The sequence below is a fragment of the Apteryx mantelli genome, chromosome 3 (assembly GCF_036417845.1).
Source record: "Apteryx mantelli isolate bAptMan1 chromosome 3, bAptMan1.hap1, whole genome shotgun sequence".
NCBI classification, from domain to species: Eukaryota; Metazoa; Chordata; class Aves; order Apterygiformes; family Apterygidae; genus Apteryx; species Apteryx mantelli.
Window position 1 is genome coordinate 24,624,032 of NC_089980.1, and position 25,494 is coordinate 24,649,525.

Below are 25,494 nucleotides of genomic sequence, written 5' to 3' on the forward strand. Positions count from 1 at the left end.
GGGCAATAGAGAAAGCATCAGATCTATGCTTGTGACCACAATATGCAGTATTTTCTAGAGGTTGGTGTGCACATACTCTTGTACTTGCACTGTGTATTCACATTTCAAGCCATACGTCTGTGTCATTCTGCAGAGGATGTAGCAGAATATTTCATCAGGTGGCAGAAGTATTTCCGCCTATGATTTTGCTGGTCAAAATATTGGCTCTGTTGAAAGTAAGGAGAAAACTTCCACTTCATCTGAGTCAGGTTTTGACCACTAAGTGTAAGTTAGAAATCATCTGCCTCTGTATTGACTAAGGAAATCAGTCAGGGGATTCTTTCTGAGGCCTTATTGCAGAAGAGCAGGAAAGTGAACTTTTCAAAGAAAAATAACATTGTTTTCAGCTCCTGCTGTCTAAGAGTTCATGTGTGAAAGTTCATTTATACATTTAATTTCTTTCTTTCTTTTTTTTTTAAGTTCATAACTCACTGGGATGCATAAACAACTATTTTCAGGCACATTTTGAATCAGAGTTTCAGTAATCTATACAAGCATGCTGGAAAAATTACAGCAATTTACAGAAGACAATAAATCATTCAGTTAGGAGAAACAAACCCACAGCTCTTCTGTTTGCAACAGCTCCATTGTCAAGCCAGCCAGTTGCAAGGCCAGCATACAAAATCTTGCAAAGGGAGCTTGAAAGTCTTATGTAATATATTTATAGTTACATTCTGTTTTGCTTGTCACTTAGTTTTAAATCTGTATATGACTTAAGCAGGCAAGTGTTTTAGTTAGATACCTCTTTTGCTGACTACCAAAGAAGACCGCTCATGACACTTTTTGTCTCTTAGAGCTTCATTTCTTTAATGTCTGTTTAAATACTCTACAGCTTCTTTGTAATTGGTACTCTACCAACTTCTTCCAGACTCACAGCCGCATTTTTCTGTAGAGGTGAACACACTGTTGATGCTATGTGTAGGCAGTAAAATCTCATGTTTATCAATGCACAGAGAGGAATCCTGCCTTTACAGAATCATGACAGCTAAAAGGACAGTGGAGGAAGGCCAGGCCATCACTAACACCAATCTGTCTTTGGATAAAAGTGCCAAGAGATCTTTAGTAGCCATGATCAGGAGGTCAATTTCAGATGCGTCTCAGCCAAAAGATGTGTGAAACAATATAGTTTAAAGAAGCAGACTGAGTATCAGACTGACTGTCAAGATCCAAATTGAAATATAGATCCCCAATGATTAAAGTCCAGTATGTTGCCTTTCTGCCTTGGTCTCACATGATATTCATATGACAAACTCCTGTTTTGCATAGCCAGGCCACAGGGAATCAGGTCTGTAGACTCATTGGTATTTCATGTTTATAAGCACTTACAGAATTAGTTCAATGAAAAATAATAACTCTGCTTCTCCTGCTCTCTTTATTTAGTTCTATAGATGCATCTGAAGCCCAGACTGTCCCTGGGTTTGTGTGTTTTGTCTCTGTGAAGGATGTTCCTGGGAGTAACATCACTGGCATTGCTAACGATGAGACTGTTTTTGCTGATGACATGGTAGGTGGTTAAAAATAGCATCTTTCAATCACACTACATAGGAGATGGGGTTTCTTATCTTATCCAGTGAAGTCCTCCACCATACACAAAGTGAAATCCTGACTGCACTAGAGTCGATAGAAATCTTGCTGCCAAATTCAATAGGGCCTGAATTTCCTTGCTCTGTGCCCCTCACCTCCATCTATCCGCACCATTCTCCTCTAAGCTGCAGGCAACTGGAACAGGCTCACTCATTCAGTTACTTTCCAAAGTTATTTGCAATCAGGTTTTTCCATGACAAGGTATGAGTAATTTGGCTATGTATCGTTCAGATAGCTCTTATACAGAGAGAAGCAAGATACCACAACTCTAGCCACTCAGCTAATATTAGACTATTCTTCATCCTATTCAAAGCTATTTTTAAAAAGCCTGGTTCAAACAAACAAAGAAAGAATTGTACGAAAGGAAGAGATGAGAAATCATCGTGAGCCTTTCAGTGCCTTCATATACATACAGCAAGTGATGATGGGTCCTATTCTTACCTCTAGGTCACTTGTGTTGGTCATATCATTGGTGCAGTTCTTGCAGACACACAAGAGCATTCCAGAAGAGCGGCTAAAGCTGTGAAGATTAGGTATGAAGAGCTCAAACCTATTGTCACGATTCAGGTAAGATGTCTCAGATCTACTTCCACAGTTAATCTGTGGCCCCTTGATGGCTAGTTACTCTCTGTTCTCACACATGAGGTTATTTAACCATGTGTTTTGTTGCCTTTGTGATGTGAATGCAACAGGATACAGATAAAAAGAATGGTTTATATATTTAAGTATAAAGAGGATACACCTTTGGTGTGGTATACTAATTGGGAGTGCATTAACTTTTTCTACATTATTTGACATTGAAACAAATAAGACAGACTCTGGGCGATACATTGCACTCAACACAAATTTGTTTAAATTAACAAGATTACTTTCAGTTACATTCTTACCCACGATGCTTACTTTCAATATTCTTCTCTGGTATAACCCTGCTGGCTTCATTGGTATTCGTTCATTCTCCATTCACTAATTTACAACACTTAATAAGAGGGTGTGAAAAAGTCCCTTCTCATTCTGTAGCTGCACTATTTCTTTGCGATTCTGCAGAATATTTGTCCAGTTTCTAAAGCTGATGAAATTAATTTTCAGGAGTTATGTCTCCCCAGTGGACATTTCTGGACTGTATGGATACAGTCCATTAGCAGATCTTCTCAAAGCTGAAGAAATGAATGTCACCAATTTGTGATTATTTTATGCCTTTTTTTAATCAGAAGACTTTCCTTATGTGAGAGTAAAAGCAAATGGCAAAATCTAAGAAAGCATTCACAGGCAGAAAAAAATGTATGAAGCCATTCTCACTGGAGAGAAATTAGAACCATGGATTTCTAATTTTTTATAATGGTCAATATTTCATATCCATATGTTTTGTAATGTGAATTGTATTCATGCAAATACAAAGAGTCTGTGCATTGTCTAGTACAGATATTGATGCTGTCATCTATGCACAAAGGTTTTGATTTGCTTTTATGATTTGGGAGTTCGCAAACAACATTTGAGAACTTTTCCCTTTCTGAGGCTTTTAGCTACTTATTCAACCAGCAAAATGATAGTGAGGCCAAAAATATGCTGGTTTTTTAATCTTCTGAGAGCCCTGAGTTGCTTTTTTATTATGGAAGCTTCAGCTTTGGCAAAAGTGAAATGTGTTTGTAAAATTTCAGCAAGAAAGATTGTAGTATTTTGGCTCCAAAGGGAACTATTTTTGCAGAAGTCCTCATTCCTTCTGGGAGATTTAGTTTGTTCCTTGCCTCTCTTCTCTGTGTTTCTCCCCTGCCCCTCCTGCCCCAAGCCATGAGTTCATGTAAGTTGTAAGTCGTAGCTCTGGTGGCTACGAACTTTGGGGTTCTGGGTCCATAAGGTAAAACGGATCACAAGGAACAATCTAGGATTCTCCAGTTATGGTGCCTTCTGTAAAATTGCTGTGTTGTGAAAAATTGTTTTGTACTGTTTTAAGTCAAATCATTTGGCTATTACCGTAATTAGTAACCGATAAGTTCTTGTGCTTTTTATCTTGGATATTTTTTCTTCAGTAAGAGAAAATGTTGTTGTCACTCTGTTTCCATAAAAACCGCACCGTGTTATTTTGTTTTCTAGGAAGCTATTGAGAAACAATCCTTTTTTAAGCTTATAAGAAAGCTTAATAAGGGAGATGTAAAGAAAGGATTTGAGGAATCTGATCACATTTTGGAAGGTGAGAATAAGTATTAATAGCTGTTTTCAAACAGGATAGTTGATAGGATAATGTTCTACATAGTGATTTTTTTCCTAAAATGTATCCATATAGGAGCTTTTCCCTATCCGGACACAGAGTGGTCTGAATCTTATAGAAAGTCAATTTCCTTTAACCTGTTATGTGGCTTTAATTTATGAAAATGGGACATACATGCTTCTGAAAGCCTATCTACCAATATTTGTGCCTGTATGTATCATGAAGAACATGGAACTGTTCTATGACACTTTCTGAATGTTGTTTTTGGACTGTCTTTGGGGATGGGTGTTTTGGTATGTTTCTTGGTTTAATTCAGTTGGGATCTGCCAGTCAGGGTTTAGAAGGGTGGCTAAACATAGCAATTATCATCAACTGATTAATAACATTAAGAGTTAGGGACAGTACCAGAGCTGTGAACTAGAATACTCTGTCAGAACCACTTCATTTGACCAGGAATAGACAAGGGTAGCTTGCTCAGTATATATCATTGGTCAGTAGCTCCTGAAGGGAAGAGTCAAAGACTGTAGACCTTCAGGGAATTATGTGTTTATCAATGACAGAACGTTGCCTCCCTTGGCAAGATCTGAGAAGGAAGAGAATTAAATTAGTTACAGACAGAAGGCCTGGTATGGAGGGTTTATACTCAGAGACCATGGAGTAACATGTCTGCTCCCCTTCCTATGGGGGAAGGAGGGTATTATTTAATTGAAACAACCATTTCCAGTTCTGTCATCTGCTGTATTTTGCTATACATTGCTGAGACTTTTTCTCTGTAGTCAACCATTTGAGCTGGCACTTCAAGGGGTTCATAAGCTGTTGTTAACTGTTTTTTATGGAGCACTATATAAACTGAAAAGAACTGTGCCAGGCAAGGCAGAAGCTGTTCTGAGCTATAAGAATAGCTTATTTAAAAGCCCGCAATACTGTGTGAATGCCAGGCCAAGGCCCTTAGGGACACAGGGTGAATGCCACTGCTAGGTACCACAGCAGGCATTGTCTCACCCAAGTGTGCATTTCTCCCTGATGTGTCTAATGAAGACAGCTATTTTGTTGTCACTGAGTTGAATAGAAGGAAGAGAGGAACAGCATTTTGGGAATTGCTCTGAAGACTAACTTTCATGGCAGCTAAATAGACCAGGGCCATGACTGGGAAAGGAGGTTGTTTCTGAGATTTAACAATGTGTAGCACAGCTGAAAATTGCACTGTCAGCACTGCCAGGTGAGATGCCCTGGGAAAGAGCCGTGTGCAGTCGCTGAGAGTTGACTCCCATTTAGATCTTATTAATGCATTTTGGGTTTCTATTTTTGCAGCCTTGTTTCCAAGTCTGTAATCTTGCATTTTGTCTGCTCAGCTAGAGTACGTTTGATTTATTTTTATCCTTCATCTCAGTGGTGTTATCAGGCCAGTCTGAAAGGCACCAAACATTGCCTCTTAAGGGTTACTGGGTCAATGGACTGGTGGGTAGACTTGCTTTTGAAGTGCCACCCACTTGTGATTTGGACTGAAGATTTATAGAAAGTGGGGTGCTTTTTCTTTTCTTTTCTTTTCTTTTTTTTTTAAATCAACAAACTGAAATTGTCAATTGGAAGGTTAGGGATATCCAGTGCTGGACAGGGCAAAGGAGCTTCTTTTAAAGCCTGTCAAAAGGGTTTACGGACAACAGGTGGTGGGAGATCTCTTATGACTCCAGGGATAGCCTATCTATGAGGCATTTCTTTCTCTTTGTTTTCTAGGAGAGATGTACCTTGGTGGACAGGAGCATTTTTATCTGGAAACTCACTGTACTGTGGCTGTGCCAAAGGGGGAAGATGGTGAGATGGAACTCTTTGTATCAACCCAAAACCTAATGAAGACACAGGTACTGTCTCTCATTAGCCTGCTGCCTAAAAGGAATTTGATTCTCAGTGCTTAGACTAGGTAACTGTTGTTTTGCAGTTTGTCCTAGCTTGTCTTGTATAAAAATGCCACACTGGCTCAGAACTGGGTGTGGGATCTAAAGTCCATATCCATCTCCGTGGTGTTCTGAATTCACTTCCAGGTGACGGAGAAGTTTCTGTTGGCAGCACCTCTCTCTGTGCCTGGATTACATCTTTAACCATTTTCTGGAGATGGGGCTAGCTGGTGAATAGGCATGGCCACTGAATGACATGTCAGAAAGGGAGGTGCTGCAAACACTGACAATATAGACTAACCCTGCCACCTTGTGGGACAGGCCACTGGCACTATGAGATATCTTTGCCCTGTTTACTTACTGACTTCCAACAAGAAAAGCATTATTCCCTATAAATCCTCCTTTGTGATTTACGTTCACTTTCAAACGTGGTGCAGTTGTTGTGGACGCCAAGACTATCCAGAAGTCTCATAATTGAGTGAGGAGAATGAAGAGTGTGGAAGGCATCTCAAACTTTGTGCTAAATGAGATCCATGCCTTGGTAAGCTTACCTCATGTCAGTCTCTTCCTGAATCTCATGCTGTCTCCTAAAGCACTGTACACCCTCTCATTTCAGAGATGATATACTGGGCTTGCTGGTTCAAACTGCAAAAAAATCCACTTGCAGGACCAATAGGACCTGCAGTAGTAACAGAATATTTGCACCTTTGCAAAGTTTGCAGAATGGAGAAAACTAAGACAGGTCATATTTTGGTATCTATTTCTTACCACCAGCTCAGCTCCTTGCGTGCTCTGCTTTTCTGTTTTTCTTCAGGAGTTTGTTGCTAATGCATTAGGAGTCCCTTCAAATCGTATTGTTGTTCGAGTGAAAAGAATGGGAGGAGGATTTGGAGGAAAAGAGACTAGAAATACTATTTTGTCAACTGTGGTGGCTGTGGCTGCTTTCAAGTAAGTTTGGGTACGGGGAATTGTGCTTCTTCCTTTCAGACTTCACCTGTCCCAGGCTGCCCATTTTGGAGCACCACTTGTGCTGGGGCACTTCAAAGACTCTTTATGTCTTCTTACTGTACAGCTTGTAGCAAGCTTGGGAGTTCCTACAGGAGGTATCTAATGGTCTCTTAGCTGGAAGGAGAACTGAAGCTGCTGGAAGGGACTGTGCTTATGTAGGAATGTCAGCTTTTGCTATGTAAATAAGAAAGGGAAAAACCTTACTCTGCTTTTCCATTGATGTTCTCCTAAAACTCTTGTGTGTCAAACTCTCTGCTCCTCCAGTTCACTTCACCCCAAAACCTTGCAAAATCCAGCACTGGCCTTGCTTGGATTGCGTTTTGTAAAGTAGAGATATGGCAGCCTCTTCTGTACCCAAAAATCTGCTACAGACATGGGCCTTGCACTACCATTTCTCTGCTCTTCTGCAAACCCTGCTGTCTTTGGATTTTCCCTAGGAAGGGGAGCAGGCCAAAGTATAGAGAACCCCACTTTTCAAACCCCTAAAAGCTCATGGAATCAGTCCACATTGTAACCATTTGTGAAGTGTAGATTGTAAATGTGCTTTTGGTTTCTGGAGGTTTGATGTGGGTTCATCTTTAACTGTGCAAATTTTTATGGTTGTGAGTGAACATGGCCTCTAAGATGGCACTTGTGCACTGCATGTAACACTTCCCTTCCCAATGTTGCTCTAGTGTGCTAGGATGCTCCCTGCTATTAATGTTAGCTGTATGTTGGGACATAGCAGTAATTTGATAGAGTATCTTTGGAGGAGAATAGCCAAAATGAAGCTCCTGTACTTAAACCGGCTTTATTTTCTCCATTCTGAGCAAACCTTCTGCTTTCTCTACTTAATCAGTAATACATATTCATTTTTTATTCTTTTTATCTCTGTCAGCCAAACTGCTGATTTCATATTCCAGAGGTAATGAAATTATGTCTATGACCTTCCCTAGATATTTTTGCAACCTAAAGAGAGGCACTGGGAAGTCAGGCTTGTTAGAAAATGAAGAGGAGCTCCTTTTCTCCTCCATGTTATCCTCCATGGGTAATAAATAAGCAGCTAAAGACAAGGTCACATTAAAGTCTAGTTAGTACCTTACTTAGCATTATTTCATAATTCGTATGGTATTTTCTCTAGCAGAGCCAAAAGAGCGCCTTGACAAATAGTCCAGAAAAGTGATTGCTCAGTTATTATTATCTGTGCCTATAAGAAACTATCCTTTTTTGAAATAGGAATCTCCACAAGAGTTTTCAAGAACAGGTCCCAATCTCTAAGATATTTTTCTTTTTTACTCAATCTTGCCATTTTCTTAAGAGGAAGATATATAATCCAGGCAATTTACTCCTAACTCATGTAGCCGTTGCCACTCTGGAAAGACAATGCCCACAGAAAAGAGAAGAGCCTTCCTCTGTAGGAACTTTATAGCGCATTTCAGGCTTTGCCTGATAAATGTATCTTTTCCTTTAACAGAACTGGCTGCCCAGTACGGTGCATGTTGGATAGAGATGAGGACATGCTGATAAGTGGTGGAAGGCATCCTTTCCTGGGAAGGTACAAGGTATGCATGCATATAAAATGAATGCATGTCCTCTTGGTGTTGCTATCTGAAGCATCAGAGAGCAGTAAGATACTGTGATAAACTTGTTGCTCTGGTTTCACTGCTGATCTCTCCTGCTGCAGATGGGTCTGGTCAGCTGGGTTATAGAGTTTTGCCTGTTAGAGTCCTGTAGAAGTTCTGTGGGCTACAGTGATCCTTCCTTCTAACCTTAGAGTGAACACTTCCCTCTTCCTTGAAGCCAAGATTGTGCCCCTGTCGACAATCACATTGCTTTTAGATGGCCCCCAATTTGTTTACAGTATTGCATTACTAATTGTTCTGTTAACTTGCTTTCCTCTCTCATCCTCATCCAACTGCTTGAAAAACAAAATCCCATTAAGGAGGGTGTGGCTGCTGCAAGTGGCCAGCGCTAATTTCAGAAGTGTTCTCTGAGGCAAGATTGAGGTGCTTACCTAGGCTCTTACAGGGAAACTTCTGCCAAGCAGTTTTAACTGCCACGGCTTGTGGTGTCCATGCTACAGCAGAGGACAGACAACCTCACACTTTTTGTTTGTGTGAGGTCCACGGAGTTTTGGGTGGGAAGCAGGAAACAGAAAATTTTGTAGAAGAAACATTACTGAAGAGGCTCTCTTGACAGGTTGGCTTCATGAAGAATGGGAAGGTCAAGAGTTTGGAGGTGTCATACTACTGCAATGGGGGCAACTCTGTAGACCTCTCTCATGGCGTAAGTAGAAGAAATATTCTGACAGATAACTAGGTGGAAGATGCGTGTTTTCCTGGGCAACCTTTTGCTCTTTGGAGAACTGCTGTCTACAGCAATGCTTGCACATTCTGCTCTTTGACATGACCGAAAACAGACCTTGGTGATTTTGGGGACTTCTGCCTCTGCTCTCTGAGCCAACTGGCCTGCCTTGGCATGTGCCACATAATTCTTATTGATGCTGTAATAACATGGATTAGGCAAAAGGGTCAGGAAAGTTTATTTTGCATTACAAATGCATGCAGAGGGCTGTAACGGGAGACTTGTTGCACAATCCAAGATGGCTGATAGTCAGTACAGTGGGGCAGGTATGGGGAAAGTTAGTTCCTTGGAATAGGAAATATCCAAGTCAGCATACTGAGCAGAGCAGAGTGCCTAAATCAACAAGCAGGTTAAGCCATGCCTAAACCTAACACAAGCTTAATACTGGAGTTTAGAAGCACTAAGGACAAAGATGGGCTGTAATTCTGTGTTCCAGTCTCCAAGAATTTTACACTGTTGAGTAGAAAACTCTCCTCTTCTGTCGCATGAGTGACCTACAGAGTAGCCTACTGTCATTCAGTTTTAATCTAGCTCCCCTTCCCTGGTCTACTGCGTCTTGGATGATTTTTTGCAAAATGAACACATTGCAGTGGAAGAAGAATGCAAGTAGCAGAGACACATTTGGTGCAAGCAGTGTGTTTGGTGCTGTACAGAGCAGAAAGGCAGGACAATGTCTTTGTGTAAACTAAGGGCCTGGTTGGGAGTGCATCAGTGTGAATTGTCTTTCTGAGTGTGACTGAAATTGGGGTCTGGGACGTGCATAATCTCCTCTCTGTGCTGCTGCTGGGAGGGAAAGCTGGGTGCTCAAGCCTGAAAGAAGCACTGGCTTACTCCCAGTCTGGATAATTAGTGGACGAAAGTCCCAAATTCTGCAGTTTAGATGTAGCTATTGAAAACCTTTACTTCACATAGTTGCTATTACTCCCATAGGCCGGGTGCTGAGCCACTTGACATCAGCAAGACTTCTTTTCTAGGAACAGGTTACTCAGCATAATTAAAGGAAGATTCTTGTGCTTCCAGATGAGTAATAGCATTTAGTGGCGGTTTGGGCCCAGCATGAGCCCAGGGCCAAGGAAGAATTTGAAGCTCATTTTGTCCCAGGGTCCTAAGCATCATGGAGAAGTGTGCTTATTGTCCTGTCCTTCAGGAGGATGTAGCAAACAGCTCACTTGATGCTCAGTTGCAAATGGAAGGGAGTGAAGACTGCACGTCATTGCTCATCCAACTGTGCTGACTACAGGCCTACAAGATGCAAGAGAAAGTGATTGTTGTTATAAATTAGCTTCAGACCTTTCTTGTCTGTCTCTAGCAGGCAGTGGGAAGCCTGATGTGATTCATATCAAATGTCGCCTGTTTCACCCCCACCCCCATATCTTTTCTACATCAGGTTATGGACAGAGCCCTGTTACACTTGGATAACTCCTACAACATCCCCAACGTCAGCAGCTTGGGCATCATTTGCAAGACCAACCTGGCTTCCAACACAGCCTTCCGTGGCTTTGGAGGGCCTCAAGGAATGATGATTGCTGAGTGTTGGATGAGTGACCTTGCTCGGAAGTGTGACCTGCCACCTGAGGAGGTACAAATCCACTGATGCATTTCAGGGCAGCGCTGCCTTTGAACAAGCTCTGGCAACTGGACACACAACTACAGCAAATTATGAAGCTTAAGAACTTTTGCTTCATTTTTGCTAAGTATTTAGCAGGATCTCAAAATTTCCTCGGGACAGCCACATTATAGCATGGGTTATCTTCTGCTTCATTAAATTCCCCTCATAGCCTCAGTTGTGTAACACCAGTTTTAATGATAGATAGATTCAGAAAAGTCCAAGGAGAACAGGTACCCTAATCTTACTACCATGTGCTTAAATCCTAATCCTTCTTGAAAACTCCCAGCTTTAATGTTTTGTTTCCTTATTTTCCCATGAACGGAGATTTATCTGTTAATTCTATTGTTCTGTAGAGTGACCAAAGGAGTAAAAACTAGGGAGCAACTTCCTTTTGATGTTACTCATTAAAAAGACTTAGTTTGAAGCATTAAACTTGGCATGTCCTTTACATGTTGCTTTCTTTGGGAAGGTCCGGAAGCTCAATCTTTACAGTGAAGGAGACCTAACCCATTTTAACCAAAAGCTGGAGGGATTTACTCTGCGAAGATGCTGGGATGAATGTTTGTCAAGCTCCAGCTATCATGCCAGGAAGAAGCAAATTGAAGAATTCAACAGGTAGGTGTTCTGCAGCCACAGTGACATTGGGTGTACCTGTTGCCCACTAACTTCTGAACTTATCTTAGCCACTGAAATGGTGGGAAATCAGACCATATATTTAGAGAGTGACTTTAAAAAATTTTTCTTTTTGAAATTCCTTCAGACTCACTGTGGGAGTAAACCTCTGTCTGTGACCTGGCAGCTTAGATAAGGCTCAAATCAGGCTTGGCATGACATGTTCTTTTTTTTAATGGAGATGAAGCAGAGGAGAAGGGTCTGTTGAGTCTAGTCTTTGCCTGACTTTTCAGATGGCTATCAAGGCAATATGTATAGGCTTTCCACTGCCTTTTCCTCTTTTTTTTAGTTGACTTGTATTTGTAATTGGATAGCTAATAGTCCAGACAATTACTTTTCTAATATCCGGGGAAGTATCTTCAATTCAGATTTCTTCTTGTTGGGACCTGTAAACAAAGCCAATGTTTCATAAAAAGTTACTGGTCAACTCAATCTGTATTGCAGTCAAGTAATTCATTTCAGCTTTGATACCCAAGCAGTCAGAGAGAAGCATGACATGGAGTTGCAATGAAAGCCTGGTGAGTAAAAAATAAAGTTCTGTCATTACAGGCAGAATCGCTGGAAGAAAAGAGGGATGTGCATTATTCCTACCAAATTTGGCATCAGCTTCACTGTCCCGTTTCTGAACCAGGTCCGTAAGTGTCATTTGTCTTTTCAGTAGATGAGCTAAATTTGTGCTGCTTCCCCCAGGTCTTCCTCCCTCTGTACCAAACTAGAGCTTTTCAGGGAAGGAGTAAATTAATTAGGAAAGAGCACAAATTTTCAAAAACAAAATGGGAAAAACAACAGTTATCGGTTTATATGGTCCAGAAGGTACCACAATACTGCTTTGTTTTCATGGTACTTTGTTATGTTACTTCCCTGCCTGTTCCCTCTTCCTCAATATTAGCAGCACTGTGACTCTGCAATACGGTCATTTTTGTCCGTATGCATGGCCTGCGTTCTTGGACTTGATGGGCTGTCAGCAGTGTTGGCAAGTTCAGATGAAGGATACCTCTCTGTTGCACAGGGGCAGGTTCTGGTTGGTCCGTCTGCTTTCTGAGCTGAAAATGCTGGCTGAGGTTTGCCATGTCACTGGAACCTCTATTGAGTCAGCGACACTAGAGCAAATCCACCCCAAGTGTACGCTAGTGGCTTTAGTTACACCAAGGAGCAACGTGTTCCTCCATTTTGTAATCCAGTTTTGCTTTGGTCTAGTTCCAAATTCTTTCTCTCTCTCTCTTTCTCTCTGTAGTTTGTAACTCAAGTCTGCCAAGTATTTCACTAGCTCACTTATGATGACTCTTGGATTAATATTCTCTTTTATAGGCTGGAGCTCTGGTCCATGTGTATACAGATGGCTCTGTGTTACTTACACATGGTGGGACTGAGATGGGTCAAGGACTTCACACCAAAATGATCCAGGTAATAACATGTTTGGACTCATCTGTAGGAGACATCTTTTCAGGGAAATTACACTCACTGTATAAAATTGCCTCAGATAGCTTGAAATCTCCTCTATGTGCAGGGTAACAAATCCTGACTAATTCTGCTTACTGTTTCAGCGGCAGTGCCAGATTTACAGCCTAATATTACAATTGAGTGCAAGAATTAGAATCATCTGCATCTTAGTTCTTTGGTTTTAATGTGTAGTTTAAATCTGTGACATGAAACTGAAAATGTAGATAGTGCAGGTTATGCTTAAAATCTAGCTTCTTATGGCAATTTCTTTTCATCCCCTGAAAGTAGAGTATACATATATTTTATAGTAATATTTGTCACACTGCAAACATATTTAACTGCATTTGTTAAGAATTTATTAATTGCATTTGTTTTTTTCTTTAAAAGGGCATAGGGGAACAATGTTGTTCTGGCAGAGAAATGAAAGGAAAATCTAATAGGGATCTTTATCTTCTGATTCCTTTAATTGTTGAGATAAGAATTTAGTCTCAGTGAATGTCTGTCATTGTGGCAAAAGCGTACATACATGCGTGCGTATGCATTCTCAGTTTGTCAAGGGCAAACATAATTTTCCGGCTAGCTCTCAATCACCAAACTAGCTGACTCCCCAAGAAAGATGAAGTTTAGGAGTGGAGAGGGCATTTTGCACTCCAGACCCTAGCAGCATAGGCAATGAATGATCATGCTCATGTATAAGAACAACCACTTATCAGTTTTTTACCTTTGCTCTCCAGGTTGCTAGCAGGACACTGGGAATCCCCACCTCCAAAATTTACATCAGTGAGACAAGCACAAACACAGTTCCAAACACCTCCCCAACAGCTGCCTCTGTCAGTGCAGACATCAACGGAATGGCTGTCCACGTATGGAAACTGAGTAATTTGAACTATTGGGTCACAAGTTGGGACTCCAGAACATGAAAAATTGATGTATATTTATCTGTTGCTTAAGAAAGGTAGAGCCTTCAAAAGGGAATTCCAGGCTAAGGACACCTTATAACTTCCTGTACCTGCTGTAACTATCAGGAGATGATAGATAATGAATGACCATATTTTTTTCCAATATTTTGGAAAGTGGAGGTATGAATGCATCTATTTGCATAGCATATGACTTCTGTTGAACAGAAGAATTTAGTACTGGTCATTCTCAGGTTTGAAGAAAGGAGGATGGGTAACCTGTAAAGTTACAGCTCCCAAAGTACTTGAGGCTGTTTTTACTCTCTGTGCAGTTTGATTGAGTGGGCTGAATTTTGGCAAGAATAAAATTTCATATCAGTATTATGAGTTCATCTTGCTGGATATGCTAAGGTGTGCTCCTATGACTTGGTGTAGACAAAGCTAGTGTATAAATGAGTGGACTTCTAATACGTTGCATCATGGTCTGGAAGGCTCTGTGCTGTATTTGGGATTCCCTTCTGCTATCAGCATAGCCAATGTGTTTTAACAACCTTTTCAGTCAGCATTTCTATCTATGCAGCAAGTTACTGAACTTTGTTCCATTTTATGATATGTCAAAGTCCTAAAGGCAGTGTTGATTTAAACAGAAGATTCTTGGAGACTTATACTGCTCCTAATACTATAGGCTGACTTTTCAGATCTTAAAATGTTGCTCCTCTCTCTCCTTTTTTTTTTTTTAGAATGCATGTCAGACTATCCTAAAAAGGCTTGAGCCAATCAAACAGTCTAATCCCAAGGGGTCCTGGGAAGACTGGGTAAGCTGTCTTTATCTGTCACAGGACAAATGGGCTTTGTCAGAGATTGTTTTCATTGGCCAACCCAGTGTGCAGGCATATCCTCCAGGCCTCCTCCACCTCCTCCAGGAAAGGCCTGAGGAAAGGCAGTGAAGCAGAAACCTGGCAAGGGAAGAAACCAAAGCTTGAAAGGGCTGATCCCTGAAATATCAGTTATGAATTTAATACTGAGATTCCTCCAAATTCTGGGGCCTGCCTATGACAAACTAAACCAAATAAAAAACTTGAGTGGTTATATATATCCCTGTAGTCAGACTATAGTCCCGGACAGGAAGAAACCTGATTTGTAATGAAGGATTCTGTGACAAAGATGACCCTTTGCTGAGCTGTCATCCACCTTTTCCTGTGGCGCTTCATGGCAGCAGTATCTCTCCACCCTGAATATTAAGAGATTGGTGCACTGTCAGCCTCCCAGGCAGTTTTCAGATCCAAGCTCTTCTCTTCCTGGGAGGAGCTTTGCCTTTGTGATCTGAAAGTCAGGACAGGATTTCCCCTGGCCACACTGAAGTCAAGGTGGCTGGCATTTTAACCTGTTCCTCTGAGGGGGAAATTCCACCCTGTCTCTGAAAATCAACAAGGTGTAAGTCTCATCGCTCTGCCTGTGGGTGAGCTCTGCCCTTGGTAGCTGCTGCTGAGGCTGTATGGGGAAGCAGCTGCATGATGATGTTTTCCTTGGCGCTGCTGGTGCCCAGTACTGTGCTGTCTGTCTGTCACTGTGCACCTTCTGTACACGCTCTCCTGGAAATGTGTTTGGGGCAGCTATTTTGCAGGGACTGGTTGGACAATAACTGTTTTAAAACTCTGGTTTTTTTGCCAGATTAAAGCAGCCTACATGAACTGTGTGAGCCTGTCAGCCACAGGATTTTATAGGTGAGTGAATATTCATGCTGCAGAGGCACAGTTCTTATTCAGTTGCATGGTATGCATCCAGGGAGTTTCTGGGAGAATTTATGGCCCCCACCCCCTGTCACTGCTGTAACCTAAGGCCTGCAGCACTTTTCTCACCAGCTGCATGCCCTTTCCTGCCTAGAAATGTTAAACTGAGGTTAACACTGTGCATCTACTCCAAACAGTCTCCTGGCAGTGGAGGATAGGTTCCTGATGGAGCATATCTCTTGGGGCCAGATTCAGATCTTGTGTAAATCAGAAGTGTATCTAACTTCCCTGCAGCCAACCTAGACTTGAGGAGGCATAAGTGAAATCGGAGCTTTGCCTGGGGGTCTGCCCTGTGTCAGACTCATGACCATGGTGGTCTTACTGCCTATTGAGGGCTCCAGGGAAAAAGGGGGCAGGAGGTGTCCTTGAGGACAGAGCTACCTACAGCAACTGACTGAAGCTGCACCCTATCTGTTGTGGCATGAACAGATCCCAGTGTTTCCAGTTTCACTCTCCCACTTTAAACTCTTGCTGGTTCCTGTGCAGTTCTGAAATGAGATACTTCTCTTCTTAGTCAGCTTTACTCCTGGGGGCAAACAGAGATCCATCATCTCTGAGGCAAAGGGCTGACATAAAAAACTAAACACAGTATTGAGAAGAGACTCTGTAGGACTAAAATGCACTATGAGCTCATTTCTGTTGCATCTCTGAAATGTGTCACTTTCTTAACCAAGTGTCTGCCAGTATTTTAATAAAACAGCTTTCAAATAAAATATAAGTAACCAGACACAAAGTTTGCCATGAACTGTGCTTAAAAACAGTCCTCGACTTAGTCAATTTAACTTGATTATTCTCCAGAATTTAACTATCTCTAAGACATGTTGACCCGCACTCTAAAAGCAAAGGCTTTGCTATTGCATTCATGGGAATGAATCCATAGCAGTTGTCACAAACCCTGAGATTCATGGGAAAATAAAGATGGCTAAAATAGTTCATTTCAGTAGGGTTATGGAGTACAGGGAAGTTTTAGTAGATTCCTATTTACAGTTGTTTATACTTTTCATTTCTGCATGAGCTTGATGGGAGGGATAAAACACAAGTACATAAGGACTTTGATAAGTGGCCATGTGGTTGTATTCATTTTGACTGCTGATGACATGACATTAAATGTGTTTTTTTTTCTCCTTGTATCAAGAATTCCTGATCTTGGCTACAGCTTCGAAAAGAACGAAGGGAGACCATTCTGCTACTTTAGTTATGGTGTTGCTTGCTCTGAGGTTGAGATAGATTGCCTGACAGGTGACCACAAGGTGAGGGGGTCAGCAGTGAAATAGCCCTCTGTGTTTAGGTGAAGGAAACATTCACAGGGAGTTAGAACAAATACTGGGCGTCAGCTTGTTCCTAGCTCTGTCATTGGTTCCGTGTGACCTTCAGTAAATTTCTTAACTCCTCTGTTCGACAGTGCAGCAATCTGTAAAGTATAATAAAATGATAATTATCTGTCCTGCAGGGATATTATGAGGCTTAATGAATGCTTGCAAAAGTTATTGGATTTGCTTAAGTAAAAGATAACAGCACTGTGTTAGCACAAAGGAACAGCAACATTTCAGAATTGAGTTAATCATTAAAAATAGCACTGGGAGACTTTTAGAAAGGAAAAAGAAAAAAAAAAGACAATTAATTAGAATCTGACCTAGTTGGATATGTATGGTACAGAGCACTGACAGGGATAGTTTGGAACTAATATTAACACAAAACAGGTCCAATGGGTCTCTGGGGAAAACTGAACTGACTTCCTTTGTTTTACTTTATGGATGAACTCAGTTTAAAAGTCAGGATGAAGAACTGAGTTGAGATAGATTGCAGGAATAAAGGCCAAATGTGGGTAGCGCTGGATACATTACTCTTCCTTGTATAAGATCACAATGTCCCAGTTTCAATGCTTTGTGCTGATTTATTCTCTTTTTCTGCCTTTTAGAACATTCGTACAGACATTGTTATGGATGTTGGTACCAGTTTGAACCCAGCCATAGATATAGGACAGGTAAAGAAATGTGTCACTAATTTCACCATGTTAAAGTGATTATACTAATTTCAGGTTTTCTAAATGAACCATTCTTCATCTCCAGCATGTGCCTTTGCAAACAGCATTTTACACTTAAATGGATCATCCAGTGAGACATTTTAGGCTTGCTAGTAAAACCAGTTTGACCCCCAGTTAACCATGCAATAGACACAGAATTAGGTGAGGAAGTATCCTGGTTTTTTTGGCTTGAGTACTGAGAAAGACTCCAAGGTATTCTTCAGTTACCACCACACTGATGCTTTTCAGTCTACCTCCACTAAGAAATGCATCCAGAGAACACTAATATAATGGAATAACCTCACCTCAGGGCCTGTTTCTACAATGTGGCACGTGTAGACTAGATCTCACACCTGATTTTTATACTGCTATCCATCCATATCAAGTTGCATATAATTCAGTGAAAATTCTTGTGTGAATAAAGAGTTAGGGCGGTAAATTCAGTCCTGCAGGTACTGCTGTGCTGGGAACTTGATCAGAAGTTGGAACCAGTCGCTTAGCTTGCAAATTCCCTGGACAGAGACAAACTTTCTTCCATATTCTGTTCAGTCATAATCACAATGACACCTCTCAGCAAATCAAGGTAATAGACACAAGGTTGCTTGATATACTGAGGGCTGAATCATTAGACATTTGCACATGCTCCCCTGCTCAATACGATGTAATTTTCCCTGCTAATTCTGGATGTTGACATAGTTTAACTCCACTGACACTGGTGTAGGATTTGGGCTTTACAGGAGGACACGAGGTGCAGATCTCTGTTACAGTTAAAATGAAAGTCCTCTGAAAGCAAAATGTTTTTTTCTGAAAAGTACATTTTTGAAGTGTTCAAGGGAAGAGAGGGTCTTTTTGCCTTCCCAGTTTGTCAGATTTGGGCTGGGAGAAAAGACATGAGCTATATGGAGCCCATGCAACAGATCTTGATTTCCTGTGTCCCTCCATGTATTGCTACAGAGGATCTGGGGGCAAAAGAAGGAAAGGACGTTATATGACTGCAGGATCGCAAGTACATATTGCCGGGATAATGAACATTTGTGAATGTTTGTGTTGAATCTTTAGGCTGCTCTGGTCTGTTAGATCTCTCTGTGGGCACAGACAGCAGAACTCCCTCTTGTAGGATAGTTTGAGCACATCCCCCTCCATCCCCCTCTCACATCTGCTCCCTTTCTTTTTTTTTCTCCTAAAACTTTCAGTAGAATAAGTTACACAAGAAAGCCTTTGGTATTTGAATAGATACAGGAGTGTTTTTGCAGGCGTCTGTGTTGGTGACCTGAGAATATGTAGTGTTCAGGACAGTATGAGGTGGTTTTATATTGAAATAGAAAAAGTAAAATAATTTGTTTTCAGATATGTCTTCTTCAGTTCTCTCTGTCTTCTTGTCCTTTGAAATATCAGCAAGTACAACTCATTCAGTGTTATTTTGCCCACAGAGAAATCAATATTTTGGCATTGATTTTTTTTTTTTTGTTGCTTCATCAACAAAATTCCTGTCTTGCATTTACAGAATATCTGTTTGTATATGTGTGTGAATTGCTCCATCTACCAGGGAAATGCAACCACATCTATGTGGGGACACGGGAATTGCGTAAAGGTGGCAAGCTGTACTCAGCAGAAGGGGCAAGGTTTAGAAATGAAAAGTGGGAATTTAGCCAGGAAGGGAGGGTTGAAAGCTCCACTTTAAATCATCACTGTTTGTTCTTGAGCAGGAATGAACAAGAAAGAAAAAAAAAAAAAAAAAGAGAGAATGTAACCTTGTTTGGATGTGTTTGTAGATAGAAGGAGCGTTTGTCCAAGGCCTTGGGCTCTTCACCATGGAGGAGTTGCGCTATTCTCCAGAAGGGAACTTGTATACTCGAGGGCCTGGGATGTACAAAATCCCAGCGTTTGGAGACATTCCAGCAGAATTCTATGTGTCTCTTCTCCGTGACTGTCCAAATAGCAAGGCGATTTATTCATCCAAGGTATATCTGCAAGATCTGCAGGCCTCTTACTGATACATACTTCTGTGAAGCTGCGTGTGATAAAGTAATGATGCATGTGTCTGAATAATTAACCTTTTTATGCTGGCTTTATTTTGGGGTCAGGATGCTTTTGCATTCCTTACCAGAAACATGAATACTATCCCTTATAGTAAGGAGGCACCAAAGTAGCCTGCACAGTACCCTGACTGTCCATAAGAGAGAACTGAAATGGCTTTGCTGTGCCAGAGGCTCTGCTCTAACAGAGGCTGCCAGCCTCCCTCTGCACCTCAGTTCCCTTGCTGTCTTCCCCAAAAGCTCTGGTTGCCATTCCCTGGCATCAGAGCCATCATGCGGCTCAACATTTCCAGCAGTGTTGTTTCTGAGTTTCCTTGTTTTGCTTCCCTAGCTGTTTGCCAGTGCTCACTTCACACTTACAGTTTCATTATTAATCCACGTGTCCTTCAGCTGTTTTCCCTGCAATCAGTGCTGTTCCCTGCAGCTAGTCAGGGCCACACAGAATGGAGCTGGATATATAGCATCAAGGAGTTTGCTTTATTCATGGTTCAAAGGAGCATTTAGAGAGGCCCTCCTACATCATTATCTGTATATGCCTGCCTGCTTCCACACCTGTTCCCTTTTCCCTCCATCCACAGAAACATCTTCATCAATGAGGAGAACCGTTTGGTTGATTAATGCTGATCACAGAATTAAGTAAAGAAGGCCTGGCAGGGACCTCAGTGTCCTGTACTACACAATACTTGTGTAACCCCTGTGAGAGGCATTCCTGCTGGTTTTCAACAGCCTCCACTGATGGAGCACAGGGCTCTGGCCAGACAACCCCCCCAAGTGCCTAATATGAATTCCCTTTGCTGCAGTTTCAGCCCCATCCAAAGGGCTGTGGGAAAGGGTTAGTCCCTTTTTTCTTTATAACAGCCTTAATATGTTAGAAAGCTATTTTTTCCTACTGTCTTCCCTTCTTTAAATGGACTGGGGCCTCTTTTAGCTTAGTCTTTCCTTGCTGATCACATCTGGGAGACTGAGAGGTCACAAAGAAGGAATGAGGAATGAGAGTAATGGCCAATTGTCACTTCAGACTTACTCTTCTTTCTGTTAGTCCCCTTAGCCTTTCCTCAGCCAGGACCGTTTTGAGCTGTAACCTTACTCTTGCCTGTGCTCTGTCTAGGCTGTAGGAGAGCCTCCTCTGTTCCTGTCTGCCTCAGTGTTTTATGCCATTAAAGATGCCATCTACTCAGCGAGGAAGGACTCTGGTGTGACTGAACCATTCAGGCTGGACAGCCCTGCCACCCCAGAGAGGATCCGCAATGCTTGTGTGGACATCTTCACCAAAATGGTAGTTGCTTCCAGTTTCATAGTCTGCTCCCTGGCCAGCCCACTGCACACTGAGTGTGTTGTGATGGTCACTGTTGCTCAGCTCTGGGATTAGGGCAGGATGGGGAGGCTCTGACCTTAAGCGGTTGGGTTTTAGTTCATGTGTATTGTCCTTTACTTAACATGCCAGCACATGAGAGACAAATCCACAGACCAACATTGTTAGAGCTCACATTCCAAAAAGGGCTGCCGTACAGTATCACTGAAGTCACAGTTCATCCCTTCATCCCCCAAGTGCTGTCTGTAGAGCAAAAGCATTGACTTGTTGCCCTGATGCTCCTGACTGTCATCTCTTAGGAGATCACAACTCATATCACATCTTGCAGGTCCACCGCGTGATTTATTGGTCTCCTCATGGAGGGAGAGAGAGGAAAGTGTTAATGACAGTGCTCACTTCTGCTGAATGTTATGACCCTGGGAGTCACCTTACAGACTACGGCCTTGATATGAAGGAGTGTTGGATTTAACCCTGCCACTGTCTCTTTGTGACTTCCTCCTCTGTTGGGGTGCTGTGACAGGGCTGTGCAGGTGTGGGTCCCTGCACAGAGTCCTGTTGATTACAGTGTGACTCAGAAGACATAGCTGTCTGTCCACATGTGCATCTGTCAGGCTTTGGTCAGCTTAAACCCCCCTGTAGTTAACTGCAAAACCTGGATATCTTAGTCTTTCTCACCTAACACCTGGATCACTGTCTGGTGAGAAGGACTCATAAAAGGATTTGAGAATTTCCCTGAACTGTTGATCATCTGGCCTTGAACTAGAGCCAGGCACAGGCTGCTTGCAGAAGTGCCATGAGACAAACACCTTTGTATTTAGAAAGGCTGGGATGTGCGCTCAGAGCTTCAATGGTACAAAGTCACCTACCTTAATGGGAGCACAGTAGGGCTCACTGAACACAGGCTGGGACCTCCATGTGTTGCTGCTGTTGCTCACTATAATTTTTTTTCTCCTCTTCTTTACAGTGCCCTTCTGCTGAGCCAGGAACCTTTAAGCCATGGTCTGTGCATGTGTAAAAGCAAAGTCTGAGGAGCAAACTTTCCTCATGAAACTGGGCTTACACCAGAGGGACCACAAGGCAGTAGGACGATAATGGAAAAAAAAAAAAAAAAAAAAGTCTTCATGAGGCTCATCCACTGATTCATAGAGCTTTCTCATTTCATTGTCCAATCATTGTTTCCTCTAGGAGGGGGGATTGCTGCCAGATTATAGCTGTGATGTAAATTTAAATGAAGAGTAAGTGGATGATGATGTTATCCAGGTGTAATTGAAAATCTTACAGATTTCATTTAAAATTGCTGCGAGGATAGGAGACAAGCTTATTATCAACCAGCTTGAAAAGGTGTTTTTTGTTTGGTTTTCTTTTGTTTACTGTGGGGAAAAGTCACCTTCTGATGTTATGCCAAGAAGGACTTAAATGCATTGAACCCAGATAAACAGTCCTCTAATGGAGATGGGGGAGGGCATGAGATGTACTGAGGGCTGGACCCCATTGTGTCCCCTCTGTACACAAAGCCAGATATACACTAGAGGAAGATGAGGAGGAGTTTTGATGTTAGCTAACTATGGTGAAAGTCTTATCTGTATGTAAGTAAGGACAGTTGTTCAGACGGAAACCCTAAAATGTGATCAACAGCTGATTTATCCTAAGTTAAATGAGGACTGCTTCATCTACACCAGGGCTTTAATGAATTTTCAGTTCACATGCTACCTTGCTGTCTCTGATTAAAGACAGCAACTAGAGATACCAAGAGGATTTCCAGCAAGATGCTGATTCGTTTGACACATTCAACCTTCCCCTTCCCTCTGCCACATCTTTTACTCATCTCTTAAATAGGAGAGGATATCAAAGAAAGGACCTTGGAGTAGCAGAGAAAGTTACTGATCACTGCCCCCAAGGCAATTTAGACCGGCCCTGGGGACAGGTGGGGATTAGCTGGGTCTGAGTGCCCTCTAGGGTCAGTCACTTGCCTGCTATGTCAGGGTTTGGCTTTCCTTTCAAGACGAGTCTTAGTTTTGTTGAATATAAGGGAATGGATACATTTTGCTAAAGGGATAGCTTGTCTGAAAAATGTGCTTATTGTGTGATGACCTCATTCCTTTTGGGTTGAATGCATTTCTCATGCTGGATTTAATGCTGGGCATTCCTTTTCACAGTTCTTGTCACTGTCAAATTTAACACTGCAGCATCATGTTATCTCTAGATGATGTCAGCCATGTACTGTACCTGCTCATGTGCAAACTTTTATCCATTTCTCTGGCCCACAGCTTTATGAAAATGTCCTTTTTCTATTTTTGCACTCCTAGGGCCATCAAAAATATGGTGCAAGAGGATGTGACTCCATTGCCTTAAATAAAATTTTGCTCACTTACATCCTGCTTGAAATTGGTCTCCATTTTAGGACTTAACAATGCATGCACAGTCTGAAACATTTTTGAAGCACTCCAAGGCATAAAATTATGAAAAGTGTAGATTTATGTCTCAGCTTATAATATTATAGTTTTACCATCTGGAAAAAGGGCATTTGTATATATGAGTTGCAGAAAGTATTTTGTGCCTGCTGTGCTTGCTATGTAATTATTTTATTAATTGAAATATGATATTGGTGTTTTTTAAACTCTGAGGTACTGGGCAAGAACATTTTCTTTCTTTTCCTGAAAGCTGGCAATATGTAAAGAACCTCTCAGAGAAGAAAATGCAAACATTTGTGTGCAAGCGCAGCCACTGGAGTCTGTGTATTCATGTTCTTTGATGTCCAAGAAGGGATGCAAAATACAAGGTCTGTAACATAGCTTGGTAACTGTATTGTCTCTATGGCACTCCACCTCATGTGATTTCTGGACAATCTCATTCAAACCAGGCAGAAAAGAAATACAAAGGAAATGTAATATGTGATAATGCAGAACCTGGTGAGTTACAGGCAATGTGTGTGATATCGATGAGGTTCCAACATCTTCTTACAGAAAAGCTGCAGCGCTCGCAAGAGTCCTGCTCCCAGAGAAGGTCTTGGGATGTTACAGGATATCACTAGCAGGATGGATAATTGCTGTTTATCTCCTGTGGTTCTGGAAGCACCTTCTTTCATCGTTTCAAAATGGGTTTGGTATCTCATGTAGCCATGGCTACTGCCTGGCAGTTGAATTTTTTTAAACTAGATTCATCAAGGCTCTTTTTTGTTATTCACTTTGGGGGTCAATTTGATGTGTATTTGCAATGGTCAGAGCTGGCTTGTTTGATGGTTTGCAGATCTTAGCTTGTGAAGCCACTCCTGCTGTAGTATTTGTGATCCACCGTTTCACAGCTATCAGCCCTTGCTCTAAAGTCCACCCTGGTTCAGGGCTCTCTTATTACCCTTCCACAACCACTGGCTGTCAGAAAGACAAAACATCCTTTTGGGGGTATTGGATTTGAATATAGATGATAGCAAACACATGAGGTGAGGTGGGGGGAGGGTATAAATTCAAGATTGCAAAGTAATCTGGAGAAACTGCTTTTGGGGGTATAGGAAAAGGGAAGTTTGGGGACATATAGAGACATGCAATGTAATGCCCAGCCAGGGTGTAGGTGGTATGAGACCCTAAGGAACATGAAGCTGAGATTTTATTTTGCTTCTCTAACACTGTCTTAACATTTCATACATTGCTTTCCAGTGAAACTAAGTGCCAGATACTCTAGAGAAGGAAGGAACCAGTTGTAAAGGACTGGGAGAAAGAAGTGGCACTGCCATGGGATATCTGTTTAAAATGTGGTCTGCACTACAGAACTGTCTGAGAACATCTCTGCTGTTGTGAATGCACAGTACTGTCTTCTGCTAGATGTTGTGTCAGATCTGTTCTTGCATGTGCTGCTGCACCAGATTTCAGCTTGCCATTGCTGAAGGAAAAGCTACATATGAAGATAAGCTGTTCTTTTCCTAGTACTTTTCAGTGAAATATAATATGAATGCATGACTTGACTGTTATGTATAATCTGGAAATTTGCCCCGCTTCTCTCCTTCCAAAACTGTGTTCTCGGAAGGGGAACTATGCTGTCTTACTAGACTGTGAAGTATTACGCACAATAATGGCACTTAAGCAATAATTGCTGTAGCTTGATAGTTTGTGGGAAGGTGAAAGGAGGTCATCTGATCTGATGTCTTAACACTGTTAATTGCAGGCCCCTCTGTGAGAGAGGGAGGCCAATTTTTAGTAATTGTTTAGGTCAGTTTTATTTGACAGTTTTCACTATCATTCTTTAATGAGCATTGTTGTCAAATCACTGTCTTTGTCAGACAAATGTGTATGGAATTATCTGTCAATGTCACATCATTGCAAAATAAAGCTAAAAAATATTCTGGAAACTAGTATGCTACTGTTAAAATCTGTTACAATTTAAAAGCTGTAGAACTTCAGCTCATCCTTGGCACTTGGCAAGGACAGACCAGGCGCACACAGGTCATCTCCATGGCCGAGGCTGGGAGATGGGGGGAGTAGTTTCTCCAGGCTACCCAGCAGGACGCAGCAGGCGAGTCTTCCAGAGAGTACAGGCATCTGTCTGGGTCATGTAGGCAATCAAGTCCAAAAGAAAGCAGAGTCCTTGGGACTTCTCTTTCAAGAGAAGCTCACAGTAGCCATCCCATGTTTTCCACAGCAACACAGTAATACTTAC

At 41.7% G+C, this 25,494-nt stretch overlaps 1 protein-coding gene across 1 annotated transcript in view; it reads left to right on the top strand.

Annotated features, from left to right (window-relative positions):
• Positions 1-25,186, top strand: part of XDH (xanthine dehydrogenase) — a 55,322-nt gene extending 30,136 nt beyond the window's left edge. Inside the window, exons 19-37 of the mRNA XM_067292956.1 lie at positions 1,420-1,543; positions 2,071-2,190; positions 3,712-3,808; positions 5,561-5,685; positions 6,533-6,666; positions 8,180-8,267; positions 8,905-8,991; positions 10,457-10,648; positions 11,148-11,293; positions 11,900-11,981; positions 12,659-12,754; positions 13,525-13,653; positions 14,427-14,501; positions 15,358-15,410; positions 16,612-16,726; positions 17,395-17,460; positions 19,272-19,460; positions 20,644-20,811; positions 21,812-25,186. Of these exons, the coding sequence (XP_067149057.1) occupies positions 1,420-1,543; positions 2,071-2,190; positions 3,712-3,808; positions 5,561-5,685; positions 6,533-6,666; positions 8,180-8,267; positions 8,905-8,991; positions 10,457-10,648; positions 11,148-11,293; positions 11,900-11,981; positions 12,659-12,754; positions 13,525-13,653; positions 14,427-14,501; positions 15,358-15,410; positions 16,612-16,726; positions 17,395-17,460; positions 19,272-19,460; positions 20,644-20,811; positions 21,812-21,862 (2,137 nt within the window). The 3' untranslated portion in view covers positions 21,863-25,186. The remainder of the gene's footprint in view (positions 1-1,419; positions 1,544-2,070; positions 2,191-3,711; positions 3,809-5,560; positions 5,686-6,532; positions 6,667-8,179; positions 8,268-8,904; positions 8,992-10,456; positions 10,649-11,147; positions 11,294-11,899; positions 11,982-12,658; positions 12,755-13,524; positions 13,654-14,426; positions 14,502-15,357; positions 15,411-16,611; positions 16,727-17,394; positions 17,461-19,271; positions 19,461-20,643; positions 20,812-21,811) is intronic.
• Positions 25,187-25,494: the final 308 nt, after the last annotated feature.